Here is a 17,859-nt window from a genome sequence, read left to right as displayed (position 1 = left end):
GAAGGGACCAGTTAGTTATCCGACATCAAAGAACTAAAAATCATCAGTGGGTGACCACCTTCCTGATACGATCACTGAAGACAAAGGTGTGCATAAGCAAAGGTGGTGAAGAAAGCTGATGGTGCCAGCCTATCAAAAGATATAGCGTCTGGGGTCTTAAAGGCTTGAAGATAAAGAAGCGGCCAAGTAGCTCAGAAGCAACAAAGCACACATGGAAGAAGCACAACAGCATGTGTGACCACAGGCTGTCAAAGGGATCAGGTATCAAGCATCAAAGAACAAAAATATTATTGTAAAGGTGGGTGAGTGCAGGTGGAGACTCAAAGCCCATCGGTAGGCAACTGGACACCCCTTTGCTGAAGGGTTGTGGGGAGGAGACGAGCCAATCAGGGTGCAGGGCAGCAACGATGAAATATATAACTTTCCTCTAGTTCTTAAATGCTTCCTCCCCCACACTATCATGATCCCAATTCTACCTTACAAATCTGGCTAGACCAGAGGTGGTACATTGCACAGATAGCAACTAGAAACACAGGGAATCCAGGACAGATGACCAGTGGTGAGAGGGGCGAGTCCTGGAGGGTGAAGGGAATGTGGGGTAGAAAGAGGGAACCGATTACAATAATCTAAGTATTGCCTCCTCCCTGGGGGAGGTATAGCAGAGACGAGGGAGGGGTGTGTGGGGGGACATTGAACAGTGTAACTTATGACAAAACTGTAAGTTATGAATTATGAAGGGTTCATGGGGGAGGGGGAGAAGGGAGGGAGGGGAAAAATGAGCAACTGATATTAGGGACTAAAGTGAATGGAAAATGTTTTGAGAATGATGAGGGCAACAAATGTACATATGTACTTGACACAATGGATGTATGTGTGGATTGTGATAAGAATTGTACGAGGCCCCAATAAACTAAAAAAAATTACAAAAAAAACCCTGAAACAACTCATGAAATGGATGGACCTGGAAACCATTATTCTGAGTGAACTAAGTCCATCAAAAAATGACAAATACTATATTAGTCCACTATTATAAAACTAACCACAAAGACATAGGTAAGCTTCTGTTTTCAGGTCATATACGATTCTACTTCTGTTCCCCCAAGCAATTAGGGGTCTATACCCCTAATGTTCATGATCCTTAGTTACACATCTCAATAACTACTTCATTAGAGGAGGCCTCACTGTAGATGTGGTCTGTTTCTCACGCTGTGGGAGAAGGAGAAGACCTGTCAGTACCTCCCATTCCCCATTGCTCCATGTTGTTATTAGGTGCCATCAAGTTGGCTCTGACTCACAGTGACCCTATGTACAACAGAACAAAATATCACAATTGTTCTTATGTTTGAACCCACAGTTGCAGCCACTGTGTCAATCTATTTTATCAAAGGTCTTTCTCGTTTTCACGGCCCCTCTACTTTACTAAGCAGCGTGTCCTTTTCCAGGGACTGGTCCTTCCTGACAACATGACCATGAGATGAAGCATCACCATCCTAGCTTCCAGACAGCACTCTGGCTGTACTTTTTCAAAGGCTGATGTTTGTTCTTTTGGCAGTCCTTGTTACTTTCAATATTTTTTCACCAGCAATATAATTCGAATGCATTCATTCTTCTTGTTCCATGGTCACCCCAAATCAACAGACATTACAGGGGTGCTCACCGAATCTTATTGGAAATTCAAGTGCATAAGTCTGTTTAGGAGAGAATGATTTCAATGTTCACCAGTAGGTAAGTAGTAATAGGTAGGGCTTGCCATTGGGAAACATACTTAACATTACTTATATAAATCCCCCAAGCAGAGAAGATACCTGGTATTATATTTCTAACTGGACACTTTTGACTACTTTTCTATACAGCATTTGGTGACCCAGGCCATGTATAGAAAACCAGGACTTTAGACTTTCAGACTTTAGAAAACAAGGTGGACAATATCTTTGATGGCCACACCAAAAAGATCCGATTTGGAAACTCCACTGAGAAAACTGGACATAAACTTAAACACAAATGTAGCCAATTAAAAGAACTTACACACTCCCATGGACATAAAAATAAAATATTTTTAGTATGTGAAGGAGCACGGTGTCCAATAAATAGCAATTCAAAACTACCAGACATTTACTTTTTCATATTCTCTCTGCTTTTTCTATGACATGTCTCAATTTAAGAAGGATAGTTCTGCCTTTTCTAACAAGCTTACTCAAAGTTTTCCATGATCTCCAACCCTTATTATTTGTGTAAATAGGATCCAGTCTCTTGTTTTTAATCTGTATAAATCAACTATCAATGTACTTTAGTCTAAAACAGTATACTATACATGTATGCTTTTCTTTTCTAAACAGTTTTTTTAAGTTCTATACAATTGGCTAAATTAATAATAATAGCAATAGAATTACCATATGCCTAAGAGACAGTGATATTTATAAAGTGTACCAGAGAATGGATTTTGAGCTCACAGTTAATTTTAGCCCTAATCTAAGAACTATGAGTTCTTGGGATATGGTCCTACCTAGTACCTGCCCTCAAGAAGAGATATGTAAAGATATATCTATAAAGGTTATGAGGGTTATTTCTTATATATGGTACAAGCCATTTGCCATCTATCCTATCCATGATACAAGTTATTTGATATATATGTGTATAAATACACATATATACTTGTTATACAGATTTTTTCTCCTGGAAGTTCATGAAAGTGTTTACTGAGTCAGTTGTAAGGATTTGGGGCTTCTGTATATTGAGTTGCAATCCATATTAAAGGCTACAGTCCTTGATCATCATCAGCAAGTATTTTAGGAACCCCTTGCTTTCAGCATGCAAGGTTATATCATCTACATATTGTAGGCTGTTAATAAGTCTTTCTCCCACACTCTTCTTCATATGGATCACCTTCTGCCATTATTTGCTCAGCATATAGATTGAATAAGTATGGAAAGGTATTCAACCTTGATACACACCTTTCCTTATTTTAAACCCTGCAGTATTCCCTAGTTCTGTTTGAGCAACTGCCTCTTGGTTCATGTATAGGTTCTGCATGAACACAATGAAGTATTGATTTTTCTCAATATCATCCATCATTTATTATGATCCATATGGTTTAATGCCTTTCTATAGTCAATTAACCACAAGAAAACATTGAAACACTATTCTCTGCTTTCAGCCAAGATCCATCTGCCATCAGCAATGATATCCTTTGTTCCCCACCCTCTTCTGACTCTGGTTTGAATTTTTGTCAGTGCCTTGTTGATGTACTGCTGCAATCATTGTTGAATAATCTTCAGCAAAATTTTACTTGCATTTAATGGTGATTTTTAGATAATTTTGCATTTTGTTAGGTCACTTTTTTATAGAACAGGCACAAATATGGATCTCTTCCAGTCAGTTGACTGGGTAGTTCTCTTCCAAAACTTTGGTATAATTGAGTGAGAGCCCTTCATGAGTTTGTTGACGTATTTTAAATGGCATCCTTTTTTGACAGTTTCATTAGCACTTCATCCACTATATAATTTAATAATTCCGTTATATCAAGAAAAGTTACCAAAAAAAAATAAAAGAAAGGCTACAAGGAAGAGATGAGCCAGTCAGGATGAAATGTAGCACCAATGAAACATACACCTTCCCTCTATTTCTTTAATGATTCCTCTCTCCACTCTCATGGCCCCAGTTCTACCTTACAAATCCAGCTAGACCAGAGGATGTACACTGGTACAGATAAGAGCTGGAAACACAGGGAATCCAGGACAAAGAAACCCCTCAGGACCAATAATGAGAGTAGTGATACCAGGAGGGGAAGGGGAAGGTGGGAGGGAACAAAGGGGGAACCGATCACAATGATGAACATATAACCCTCTCCCAGGGGGATGGGCAACAGAAATGTGGGTGAAGGGAGATAGCAGTTAGTGTAAGACATGAAAAAATAATAATAACTTATAAATGATCAAGGGTTCATGAGGGAACGAGGGTAGGACAGATCTAATCTTGATACATCTACTCGACTTTTATTTCACTTTTAGTCCAATTAAGATATCATGTTTCTATATTACTCCAGCAAAGAAACAGAGGTAAAATCTTTGTTTGGACTCTAATAGGTCCCTGTAGATAGATATTTTTTCTTAGTTCATGTATGCCCATATAGCCCTGTATTTCCACAAACAAGGAAATGTGGGTCCTTTTTAAAATCTGCCCTTCATCTATCTTCTTGCCCACCTAACTATAGATTAGCTCACCAGGGCAGGATTCTTATATGATAAAGACTTGTTTAATGAATGAATGAATTGTGCTTGACACATGGATGTATATATGGATTATGATAAGCGTTGTACAAGCCCTCAATAAAATGATTTAAAACAAAAACAAATAAACACACAAGTTCAAAATAACAACAAAAAGAAAGAATATTAAATCTCAGCATTACAGAATATTGCTCAGGGATAGACTTGTGGGGCAACTTGAGTGGTTAGGAAAATTAGATGCTATTTGTTCATTTCCCCCAAAACTGTGGACTTTCATGATTACTCAGTAATAAATGAACTTTTGTCTTTGCAAAAAAAGAATTCAAGTTTCTACATTTTCCCTTTAAAAAATGTGCTGATACCCTGTTCCCAATTATCTCTGGTAATGAATCCTTGAAAAATCTGATTTTCAAATGGATATCAAAATTGTTCCAGAACTGAAAAAGATCAGCCTGAATATTAAGTATCCTTACATTTGACATATAATCTGACTTACTGTAAATATTGTTATAAATAATACATAGATATGATGGTTAATTTTGTGTGGCAACTTGTCTAGGTTATTACAAACAGCTGTTTGATTAAACATTGGTGTTGATGCTGCTATAAATATGTTTAATTGTCGTTGTTAGGTACCATCAAGTGGGTTCTGACTCATCGCAACCCTATGTAAATGAGATTGAAGCACTGTCCAGCAATCTGTAACTTCAAAATTGTTCTGATGTTTATACCCATTGATGCAGGCAATGTTTCAGTCATTCCAGTTGAGGGTCTTTTGTCTTTTTCATTGCTTCCTTCTATAGCAAGCATGATGTCCTTCTCCAGTGACTTGACTCTCCTGACAACATGTCCAAAGTTCATGAGATTATGCCTCACCACCCTTGTCTTCAAGGAGCATTCTGGTTGTACTTCTTCCAACAGAAAATTGTTTAATCTTTTGGCAGTCCATGGTACATTCAATATTTTTTACCTTCACAGGAATTTAAATGTATTAAATTCTTCACTCTTCCTTTTTCAACACTCAACATTTCACATGGATATGAGGTGATTCAAAATATTATGGCTTGGGTTAGGCACACTTTAGTTGTCAAATTAACATCCTTGCCTTTCAACACATGAGAGTGGTACCGAGAGGCATATTTACCCAAGGTAATGCATCATTTGATCTTTTCTATAAGCACTGCTTGTGGATCAAGCAAGACTAAATCATTGACCACATCCATATTTTCTCCATTTATGATGACGTTATCTATTGGTCCAGTTCTGAAGATTTTGGTTTCCTTGTTTGTTGTTATTGTTGCATTCAATACATATTTATTAATGTAAAATATAAAACATATAATTTAAAGTGATATTCATAAATATGTCTATCCTAAACCATTTTTTATCATTAAGTGATGAAACATGAACAACACATAGTAATAATAAGAGGATGAAATGTCTGTAATACCTTGAACAATTAAGATAAAAATAACAATAAGTCATTAACTTGACAGTACAGTGAATATAAGAAGATGCCAAAGGAAAAAGCCAAAAGAAGGATGCTTTCATTGCAACTGCGAACAGGAATATTGAAACTAAATTCTTTAAGGGATATTATAAATATACATGAATGACATTTTAATTTCTAAAAATAAAAGCAGAAGGCTATACCTTTATTTTATGTAAATTACTGTGTAATTTTTTCCCCAAACCTATTTATTAGGAGCGAATCAAGACATCATACAATTCCATATTTCAATCACAATATTGCACAATTGCTACCAAAACCTCTTTCAAATGATTTTCTACCTTCATGAACTGTTTCATATTAACTCCCCTTACTTTCTCACTTCTCCTACGGTATCCCCAGAACAATTATTCTAATTGTTATCTCTCCGGGTTCATCTATCCTGGGTTTCATATACTGTTGAGCATAGAAAATCATACAACAAAGATTCAAGATACAACAGAGATAAACTCCAATATGAAAAAATTAAGCCACAGAAAATATTAAAACTAGATCAAGCCCAAAGTGTATCAAGGGGAACATTAAGTGACAAAGTTTTAACCATTCAAGTCAGATTTATCATTTTATTCTACTATAGTAGTCTCTCCAATACTCTCTGTCTGATAACCAGTCCATTGCCATCCCTCAATTATAGTTAGAGGGAAATCACAAGGCACTTATTCCCCATATAGATGCTACAAATGAATTTTGGGCTTTCACTGTCATCCAAAGTCTTCTGAACACCAGAATCTCAGAATTTAAGCTCTGAAACTATTCCCTCCTTTGGGTTTGGATTATATTATTTACTATCCTTGGGTCACGGATGTTGGTGTGCTTCTTCCATGTGGACTTAGTTGAAGTCTGTCTTAGATGGCTGCTTATTTAAAGACAAGCCTTTAAGATTCCAGACACTATTATATCTGATAATCGGGAACCATATACTTTCTTCACCACACTTTGCTATAGGACCCATATCTTCTGTGTTTCCTTCATAAAGGCAAGTATAGAGCAGGGTCATGTCATAAGAACTAATTGTTCTTAACTTGGATCAAGTTTGAGCCCCAATTCATTCATGAATCTATGTTTCTTATCTGCTTCTGGCCAACCTTAGAGACATCCTTGATAATCTATGGTAGAAAATCTTGTCTATGATCTCCTTGGAGCATAATGGACTTCTGCTTATTAATTATCCAATGGTACTATTGGATTATCCAATTATCCAATGGTACTATTATCATTTATTATCCAATGGTACTAATTTTTAAAACACTATTGAGATTAAGCATGTGTATCTATTGCAATACCTTAAATCCTTTCCATGACTAGACATTATTTACAGAAACAATTGGAATTGGTTTACAGGCAAAACTTTCAATAATATTTACTGACAATGTCAATCACAGATCTGCCAGAATAATATATATCATAATACAGTAAGTAGGGTATTGAAGTAATAAGTCAATGTTGGTCTGCCTACTGACAGTTCAATACTCTTAGTATGGCTGTCTTCTGCTTCTTCATACACCATGTAATTTCATTCTTAAGTCCTCAGGTTATAGGCGTGTTTGAGTAAGAGTCTAGTTTACCTTATGGTTTCTACATAGGATCCATTGGGTATGGTCTTTGGAGTATAATGTTCACCTTGAAGATCCAGTATTCAATATCCCAGTGTTCTATGGCACATGGTCTGGGTCCCCAGGGAGTATACAGAAACTAGGGCCATTGTGGCTTATTAGGTGCCTATCTATTTTTGTCTCCTTAACAATGAGCTGTATTCCATACTGAAAGCTGCAATCCTTAATCTTCATCATCAAGTGCTTCAAGTTCTCCTATCTTTTAGCAAGCAAGGTTGTGCCATCTGCATATGGGAGGTTTTTAATAAGGCTTGCTCCAACTCTGATGCTGCATTTATCTTAATATCATCCATTTCTCGGATTATTTGTTCAGCGATGGATTGAATAAATATGGCGAGTGGACACAATTCATGATGCACACCTTTTTAGAATTTGACCATGAAGTGTGCCCTACCTCTCCTCCTCTGACTAATAGACTTTAACTTAATCACAGAAAACTTCTATAAATTCATACTTAGGTTCCCTTTTTAAAAAAAGATTAGCATAAAAGCTACAACCGAATTTCTCAATCTTTTGTAAAAACATACTTGGCACTACTTTTACATTATCAAAACCCTTGAAAAAAGGTTACTGCATATTTTTTGTTTAAATTAAATAATTATTTTTATTTGTAATCTCCATCAATAAATGTATATAACAGGTTGATACAAACTTTAAAAAACACTACAAGATCTCCATTTTGCATTGATTTTTGAAGTATTTAGATTGTAAACATGTCAATGAGAATCCTTTGGCACTACTCTTTGAATTAAGGGAAATAACTTCTCGTTAAACACAGTCAGAGATGATAACAGAGGTAAGTGGCACATCTCTTAACTCTGTTATCAGTATTATTTTAAAGCTTTAATATTCTTACTAAAACTGATTACAATTTAATACTTCTATTCAAGATTAGATCTGTCCTATATTGTCTAAGCTTCAGTTTCCACATCTGCATAATAATGATTAAAAATAGTATCCAAAATCCATAGGATTATACTAATATTCAGGTACTATATCAAACACATCACTTGGCACACATTACATTGTTAACAGTTACTCTTATTTTAATTGTGTAATGATTGCATGTTTAAAATAAAAATCTCAAATAAAATACAAAGAAATTTTTTCGGAAAATGTATTGTAGCTTTAATTTTTCCATTGCTTCACTAGCCTTGTTATTCTATTGGTAGTTTTATCTGAGATTGCTACTCTACCATTCTAACAGCAAAATACTTCTGCTAATGAATCAAGGAGAAGAGTTAAGTGGGAGAAATAACCTACAGAGGGATGTTATGATGAAAATGTAAGCTAAAAATCAAAGTACACACATCCGAATTAACTACACTACAAGTATGATTAATAAAGAATAAACAAGAATGATTTGCAAGAATGACATTTGAGCATAGTGGATTGATGGTTAAAGATCCTTAAGAGTAGAGAAAGTGAAAAATGTCTCTAAGAAAAACTACATGAACCAAATTATGTTCTTTATTGGGTAAACTATTTTCCACAGAGAGGACCAACTACGATAATACAAAAAATGATTCTATATTTTATTTTGTTTCATTTGAATATACAAGGTTGTGAACAACTACTGAGTCTTCTGCCAAATCCTGACTTTGGAGTCCTGGTGGTGTAGTTAGTTAGGTGTTGGGCAGCCAACTGCAAGGTCAGAAGTTCTACCCCATCAGCAATACTGAGAGAGAAAGAAAGCTGTCTACTCTCATAAAAAGTTAAAATCTCAGAATCTCATAGGGGTGGTTCTACTCTGTCCCATAAGGGTCCTATGAGTTATAATCTTTTATATAGCAATGAAGTTTTAAATATATATGTTTATTTATATATATAAATTTTATAAGTTCCTATAACATTTTTTTTCTTAGGTCTAAAACATTTTTATCCTTGAAGTTATCCATAATTTGTTATGATCCATATAGATGAACTTTGGAAAATAACAGAAGTAGAACTGTAACGGAAGTAAGAGTATACTAGTACTTAAGGAGCTCTAGTGTTTTAGTGGTTATGCATTGGGCTGCAAACCACAAGGTCAGCAGTTCTTAAACCACCAGCTGCTCCATGGGAGAAAGACTGAGCTTTTTACATCCATAAGGAATGCTATTCTCAGAAACCCACAGAAGCAGATATACCCTGTCCCAGAGGGTCACTATTAGTCAGCATAGACTCAATGGCAGTGAGTTTTTTGTTTGAGTAGTTAGTTTTTAGTTATTTGTTTCTGTAGGCATAATATCTTAGAGTAAAGAACAAATTTAGTGTATGAATCATTTATATTATTTTCTTAATTTTAATTGGGGGACCATAACTTTAAAAATGGAAGATGTTTTATGACCTTAGAAAAGTCATTGAAATTTGTCAAAATAAACCAAGGGGGGCATTAAAATAGTAACTATATGGTAGTTCCAGGCCACAATTCACTGGACACCCTCTCAAGGCAAGAAATTCACACTAAAGTCCAAGAATCTCCAGTTCTATATCCTTGGGATTGCTGTCAACTGGTCTGAAATACTAGGGAGTTTCAACCATAAGATTAAGGGAAACAAGTGAGTTTGGGGTAAACCCCAGTTCTTTTAGTGGGGTTTCCACATCAAGTCCTTCTGGTATGTTCTATGGAGGAGGATGTTTGCTTCAAAAGAACAGAGTCTAAGGTCCCCTTTAGCACACAGCCTATATCATCCAGGGCTGGATAATAACTAGGTCAAAAGTGTCCAATTAGGAACACAGTACTGGGCATATTCTCTCCTTGAGTTCTATATAAATACTATTAAGCTTTTTTTTTGTTTGTTTGTTTCCCTATGGGAAATTTCTCCTTCTTGCTTACCCAGCAACAGAAATGTACTTGTCTTCTCTGAGAACTCCCCACCATCCTGACTTGAATTTCCATTAAGTTTCAATTATCATTCTGCTAGGAATGTCTGTTTATTTGGGTGACCTCAGCACACTGCTGTATGGCAGCAACTGAACAACCCTCTCCCTTCCCCAAATTCTGAAATTCAAACCCCAGCTTTGATGGAATCTATGGGAAACAGAAAGATTTCTCCCAAGTTATCTCCCCCAAATATGTTAGACTTAGGACACTGCTTGCAGCTAATAACTGTCAAGTTACTTCCCTAAAGGCAGTCAGCTGCCAGACTACTTAGTCCCACCATGAGTAGGCCTGCTCCCTGCTGCAAAGGACAATGGGCGACTTCTCCCTAAAGGATTGCAGTCATCCATTTGGTTCCTATAAGTACAGTCCCCACCCTACTGATAATGATTTCTAGAGTTGAGCCAGGGAACCAGTCAAACCGGCTCAGTGACCTCTAAAGTTAGGCTGACATCCTGAATCTAGGATCTGCCACATGTGTAGCCCAATCACTCCTCTTCCTTTTGGGTGTATATCCCTAAATCATCCCCCTCCCATTACTGTATTATACCCCTAGATCATCCCCCTCCCATTACTGTAGTATTACGATAACACAACTCTTCCTGTGATGTATTTCTTCACATGTAATTAGGGGACTTGCATGTCCCCAGAGAATATAAAAGCCTTGGTTAGCATTAAATACCTCTCTATCTCTCTCTACGTGGACCAGCAAGTGAGGCTGAGGTGAGCATTGCTACCATGAAATGTGTCTGACTCCATTATTTCTCTCTCACTTCTATCTCTCATGCTCTTTATGACTTTACTATAATCTTTACTTATTATCACTGTACAATTGTGCCTACCAGACCCGTGATGATGTGTTAGGGGCTGGAATACCCTGACAAGGATCTCCTCTATCTAAGTGGTTTTTAAGGTGGCATTTTCAGTGGCCTTTCCCCCACTGTATTTTTCCTATGTTTTTCAGTATGTGAAATCCAAGATGAAGGAAGATATAAAGACAGGGGCTGCAATGATGGTACCTTCGATGGTATGACAGGGGAGGTTGATGGGAAATGGGGAGCTGATAACAATAGATAAAAGAAGAAAATTGCTTTTCTAAAATGGATTGTGGAGATGGTTATCTCCACAACTCTTTTTAATATGATTGAAAGACTGAATTGTATGGTATATGAGTTATATGCCAATAAAACTGTTACAATGAATAGTATTTGTTTAAAAATCAAGGAGTGGAGGTGAGGTGAGTCCCTTCTTTGGATCTCTCAAGCTCTAGGATGGCAAAATCTTAGAAGGCTCCCAAGTAAAGCCTAGGGTCAGTGCTTGAAGACTCACGAGTGAAAGAAATCCCAATTGGAAGAAGAATCCCTGAAGTAGGACGCCAGCCTTAGATACTCCAAAGTTCCAAATATGAGATATGGATACAGACACAATATATGAGTAGGAGTCACGAGGTAGGGTAAATAAATGTCTGGTTACTAACCAAAAGGTGGGAGGATTGAATCTGCGAGGAAGTTTCTCAAGAGATAGATCTGGTGGTTTACTTTCAAAAATAGATAAACCAACTGAAGAGCAGTTCTTCTGATGCAAATGGGATAGCCATAAATTAGAATCAACTCAATGACAACTGGTTTTTATATGTGAATGATACATCTCATTATATGCTATTTACACCTTCTATTTATTTTCATAAAGACTCCATGGTTTCACAATGATTACTTACTTAGCTGCTAACCAAAATATGCATTCTTTGAACCCACCAACTTCTTTGCAGAAGCAAAGATCTGGTTATCTGTTCCCGTTAACGATTACAGCTTAAGAAACCTGAGGGGCAGTTCTACACTGTCCTCTAGGGTTGCTGAGTTGGACTGACTCAATAGGCACACAACAAAAACAAATATTAATCATTTTTCTTAATAATTAACAAAACAGAGAAATGTAACAATGCTTTCTACTATTTATTTATTCTTTCTTCTATCTCCTGTACATTTTGTTTGCTATGCAAATTTTTGTAAATTTTGCATCACTCATCATACTCTTCAATACTGTGAAATTCCCCTCTTCGATCCATTAAGTTTCATTTGATCAAAGTTCACCTCATCTGATATGCATATTAAGTTCACAGCCTCTTTGAAAAATATGAAGTGAACAGGTACCTTTTGTTTGTTTGTTTTACATGAAATCCTTTATCACTAAAGACTCCAAATCCATTCCAATTTTACTAACCCCCTCTCCTGCCCCGCCCATGCCCCCCACCTCCCACCCCCTGTCCCCCTCTCTCTCTAACCCTCTCATCATACCACTATTTAGGTAGTGATAGGAAATCTGGAGGGAGGTTTTTAGTTTGTTTTTTAAAAAACATAGTATATATATTAATATAATATACTATATTTATTATGTTTTTTAAAACATTACATATATATATTTATACAGGCAATATCAAGAATGAAATCAATACTGATATCCTATTAAACACTTCACATATATAGATGTGTTGTTGTTGTTTCTCTTCTACCTGCCCACTGCAGACCATCTCCCTATCCCCCATTACAGCCCCCATCCCTGGCCTCCTTATAGTCATCAAAGTCTTGTTTTACTGGTTTGTAAACTATGCTGATGCTTATTTGTTTTTCCTTATAATAATGGTGCTATTAAATATCTATTTTATAAAATTGCCTGAGTTTTCTAAACATACTATTTCCCAGTTTTGTCCAAAACATCTATTTTGATGTTTAAGAGAGTTGTTATTTTTTGATGCATAATAATCCATAGTATGAAGGTTCCAGAGCTTGTTCATATATTCCTTTATAACTGGGGATAAGGGACTGGTATTTGCATTTGTTTAAGGAAGTGCTGTACTGATTTCCATAGTGGTTGTGCAATTCTACAGTCCCATCAGCAATATAAAAGCATTCCTATCTCTCCACATACTCTCAAGCATTTATTATTTTCATTTTTATTGAATTTTGCCAAAAGTGTTGGTGCGAGGTGATATCTCATTGTTGTTTTACTGTGTACTTCTTTTAGTGCTAATGAACTTGATTTTGAGACACTAAACTCTTCTTGGCATTTGTTACTTTACGGTACAATATTCATTGCATATGTGGTGGGTCAGCTAGCACACAGTAGTTCTGCATATACTGGAGTACAGCACTAGCATTCCAATCAGGTTTTGATGTGCCTTTAATTTTGTCTATTCTAGTAATTATTTGGATCTGAGTAATTCTTATTAAAGATATGAAGAACATGAAAAGGTTTCATTCCTACAATTTATATAGTACAGGGAAGAAGACATGTCTGCATGAATAAGTGGATATGTGAATGCCTTTGAAAAATGCAGCTGTTCTACTACAAAAATTCAGGAATCAAATGATATATTGGTACAAATGGTATAATTAATACAAAGTTGGTACAAATGGTAAAGCCCAACTATTAACTGAAAGATTAGGAATTCGTGTCTAGCTATGCATAGGTTCTTCATGAGCAGAACTTCTAATAGTCTGCTAATCATAGTCAACACAATAAAATTGGAACAGAAGGAAAATTGTAGGCTTTAGGTGAAGTTGGACAATAACCGCAATGAGAAAATTATGGGTCAAAGCCCTGGAATAGTGCCTCAGAAGAAGCACAGTCAGCTCTGAGGCACCTGGATTACTGCTAGGACTGCGGAGAGTGACACACTTAGAGAGGCACCGTGGGTTGTAATTTTTTTTCCATCAGGGCACTCATAATTCTGCTAGCTAAGAAATACAGTTGCAATGTAATGTGGTTTTGCCCTTGTTTTCAGAAAGGAAAATTAAGTTTCTACTAGAGCATCAGCCCATATATTTTCTTGTTCCAGTTACTGTTCCAGTTCACCACTGTTTACAAATTTGGCTCCATCCTGGTTTCACTTCATCAGCCATAGTGAAGTAGGAAGAAGTGGTCTAAAGAAGTGGTCTTCCTATTCAGAAGAAAGAACCTGAGATCAACTTTAAAAAATCACTCACTGAAAATCTTTTTTTTTCATTATGCTTTTTTTTTTACTTAATCATTTTATTGGGGGCTCGAACAACTCTTATCACAATCCATACATACACCCATTGTGTCAAGCACATTTGTACATTTGTTGCCATCAAATCTTATGGAGCATGGTATATTCTCATTTGCATGGGATCACCCTGTAGCAAAATTGATTAGATAGAACTTAGTTTATTACTAGTATTTAATCATACTCTAGCATAGGGATGTGAAAACTACTGTCAATTCCTAAAGGAAAGGAAAGGAGCTATGTAACGACAGAACTATTAGCTAGATGAAACACTTTAGGTACATTCAAGAAATGAGTTTTACTGTAGAGGAACAGTCTGGAGAAAAAATAGGGATTTGGAAATATATATAAAGCATGCTCACAACAATTGATTTTTTTTTTGCATTTTCCACATCAAAATAAATGCAATAGGGATACAAGAAATTAAAACTACTATTTTCTGTCTTACCTTGGAAGACCGGAAGGTAAATGCTGTCGACTTTACATCGGCTTTTTCTTTGTCCATGAGAAGGAGGTTTTGGTCTTCCACGAGACTTAAATATTTTCCTGTTGTCACATGGCGTAGTCGGAAGGGCTGGCCCCATCTTATATGGCTTCCACTCCATCTAACAAAAAATATTAGGACTTGATGCAATAACAGCCATAATAACAGGAGAAATATCCAGTAAAATGTGTATGTCAGACAATGAACAAAGGTTCTTTGCATGCATGCCCCTATTTAGTATTCTCAAAAATCTTATGTGTGTGACATTAATCTTATTTTACATATCACAAATAACTACTCAGAACAATTAAGTAATATCCAATGCCACAAATCTAAGTCACAAGTATCATGAAGTTTAAGTCAAGATTTTCTTATTTCAAAGCATCCTATATAGTGTTCTAAATGCAGACTAGGAGTTTGTGTTCCGAGTTAACCTATAATCATATTTACATAAAGAGAAATTATAACTTTAAATGATAAATCAGAATTTACTACTTTTGAACTGTACTTGTACAGAATATACATTAAAAATAACAGTATCATAGTCCATCTTTAAATAGATTTCATTGGAAATCATATATTTAAACTAAAATGTTTATTTAGAGCATCGTTTATTGACAATAGAATTCTAGTCCTATGCTTTAGTTTTCTTTTTTCTTCCTAAGGATATGGTCTGAATTATCCCATCTGTGTCAGCATGCATGCTTAATCTATGCAGCCACAGATACAGTATTGTTATTTCAGGAATATATATATATTATTGCCTCTCTTGCCCTGTTGTCTTTTTTACCTACATCTTCTTTGCTGACTTCAGTCTTACCGTATACTGTCTTCCCTTTCATCCAACTGTTTACCTGCTAGTTAGCAATTAATATACCCTTCCTCTCCTGCCCCTGACAACCATCAAAGAATGTCTATTTGGTATGAAAACTCTTTTTGATTTTTTATACTAATGGTTTCATACAACATTTATCCTTTTGTGATTGACTAATCACTCAAGAAAGTGTCTTCCAGGCTCATCTATGTTTTGAGGTATTTCACAGAATCAACCTTATTCTTTAACATCTTATACTATTCTATTTTGTTTATATACCCTTGTTTGTTTACTGATTTTCCCTTTGAACAGCATTCAGGTTGGTTTTGGTTATCTAAATGTTAATGTTGTAGAACAATCATATCATTAAAAATTGTTGAACAACAACCAAAATTAAAAGACTCAAGAAAATTAGAGTTGTGAAAAGCTATAAGGGGGAAAAGTTAAAATAAGGAAGTTATGATTATTAAAGTCTGGTTTAAAATATAATTATACTACTTATCATAAAGACCAGAAAACAAAATCTAGATCCAGGGTCCAAATTGCACAATAGTAGCATACATTATAGAGCTAAGTCCGTACTCCTGGGCTGAGAGAGGCCGCAGGTCTACCATGAATGTCACTTAGTACAGCACTGGGCTATGTGACTGCCTACATATCGTGAATAGGACACATACTTAACAACAATTAATGCAAAATTACTAAAATAAATGAGTGTTTGCAGCACTACACATAATAATAAAAACATGTCATTAACCTAAATATTAATCAACAGATGGATAGAAGAATAAAATGTGATACACTCATTTAATTTGGAATACTGCTCAGCCATAGAAGGAAAAGAAGTCTAGCTGCACCATGGCCTAACAGGGGAGAACATGTGGAGTGAATGAAGTCAGGCATACAACAAATACTGCATGAGCTCACTTGTATAACATATCTAAAACAACTCAACAGATAGAGATAAAATGTATTAGTGGTGCTCAGAGGCAGGCAGGAAGGAGGGAGACAGAAAGAATCATTGCTGAGGAGGCAGAGCTTCTGTAAAAGATGATGAAAAATTTGAAACAAATAGTGTTGATGGTTTCACAATTTGATGAACTTAAGTAATGCCATTAAATTATATAAGTAAAAGAAGTGTTGAAATAGTAAGTGGTTGCTATATATTAACACAAAATACAGTAGATAAATAAATGAGGAAAAGCCATTTACCATGCCAAAGGAAATTATGAAGGCAGAGTCGATGTTAGATAAGCTAAAATAGTAGGCAAATGATATAAAGAGAATACTGACCGATATTTTATGAAGGGAAAAGGTATACTCTAAAAGAATATAGGAGGAGCCCTGGTAGTGCAGTGGTTACGCATTCCACTGTGATCCTCCTAGTGTGCCGTTTGAAACCACCAGCACGTCTGTGGCAGAAAGACTGGATTTTCTATTCCCATAAACAGTTTCAGGCTTGGAAACCCACTGGGGTCACTATGAATCAGCACTAACCTGATGACAGTGAGTCTCAAGAAAAGAAGTATGCCATATAGCTTTGCATATTAATTTGTATACATCAATTTTGGATTATTATTCTCCTAATCTGGATTTTTGACTTGCGAAACTAGTATGAAAAATCAGCAGTAGAATATTAAATTAGTTTGTTTTTATATGGATTTTGCTTGTAAAACATTTAAATAGGAGCAGTCTCACACTAAATATATTACCATGTGCCAATTAACCTTGATGATAATGTAACATTATCACAAAAACAAAAATTTATACACTAAATGTATTATTTGAAAATACTGTTTAAACAACACATTTGAAGAAATATTTGAATATTTTTTCAAATAATGATTAATCGTAGTCATCATAAACTTAGCCTACATTTTCAAATACTATAAAATTTAGACTAAATTTATAGTTTTTACCATAATTTCTTGAAGGTGTTCTGGATACCACACTCCTCTTTTTTTGTGGTGTAAAATTCTCACCAGTGTCATGTGAATTCTGAACTGTGATTAGCATCATCATAAAAGAACTTCAAGTCCCGTAGTTACCCTTCACTGAACCTAACCATAAGGCAATTACTGTACACCAGTCATCCAAAGTCAAAAACAAAGCAAAAGTCACTGCCTTGAGTGGGTTTCACCTCATAAAGCCACAGATAGCACTGTCCTATAGCAAGGTGGTAAATCGTTCCAAAAGTAGACTTCCAAGTATTTCTCCCTAGCAAGTGACTGCTGACCAAGAGTTTTAACATTGTGCCATGAGGCTTAAGGGGAAAATCAATTTCAAGCTTTCTATTCCCTAAAGACACTATCAAACATAACAAAG

At 35.7% G+C, this 17,859-nt stretch overlaps 1 protein-coding gene across 1 annotated transcript in view; it reads right to left on the bottom strand.

The window, feature by feature from the left end:
• Positions 1-17,859, bottom strand: part of RYR2 (ryanodine receptor 2) — an 805,653-nt gene that overhangs the window by 506,474 nt on the left and 281,320 nt on the right. Inside the window, exon 13 of the mRNA XM_045294222.1 lies at positions 14,685-14,841. Coding sequence (XP_045150157.1) covers positions 14,685-14,841 — 157 coding nt within the window. The remainder of the gene's footprint in view (positions 1-14,684; positions 14,842-17,859) is intronic.

This window comes from Echinops telfairi, unplaced genomic scaffold, assembly GCF_000313985.2.
Source record: "Echinops telfairi isolate 266 unplaced genomic scaffold, ASM31398v2 ScPeMD7_3509;HRSCAF=4178, whole genome shotgun sequence".
Lineage (NCBI taxonomy): Eukaryota > Metazoa > Chordata > Mammalia > Afrosoricida > Tenrecidae > Echinops > Echinops telfairi.
Note: the sequence above shows the minus strand (reverse complement) of the source record. Positions and strands in the feature narration are given on the sequence as shown.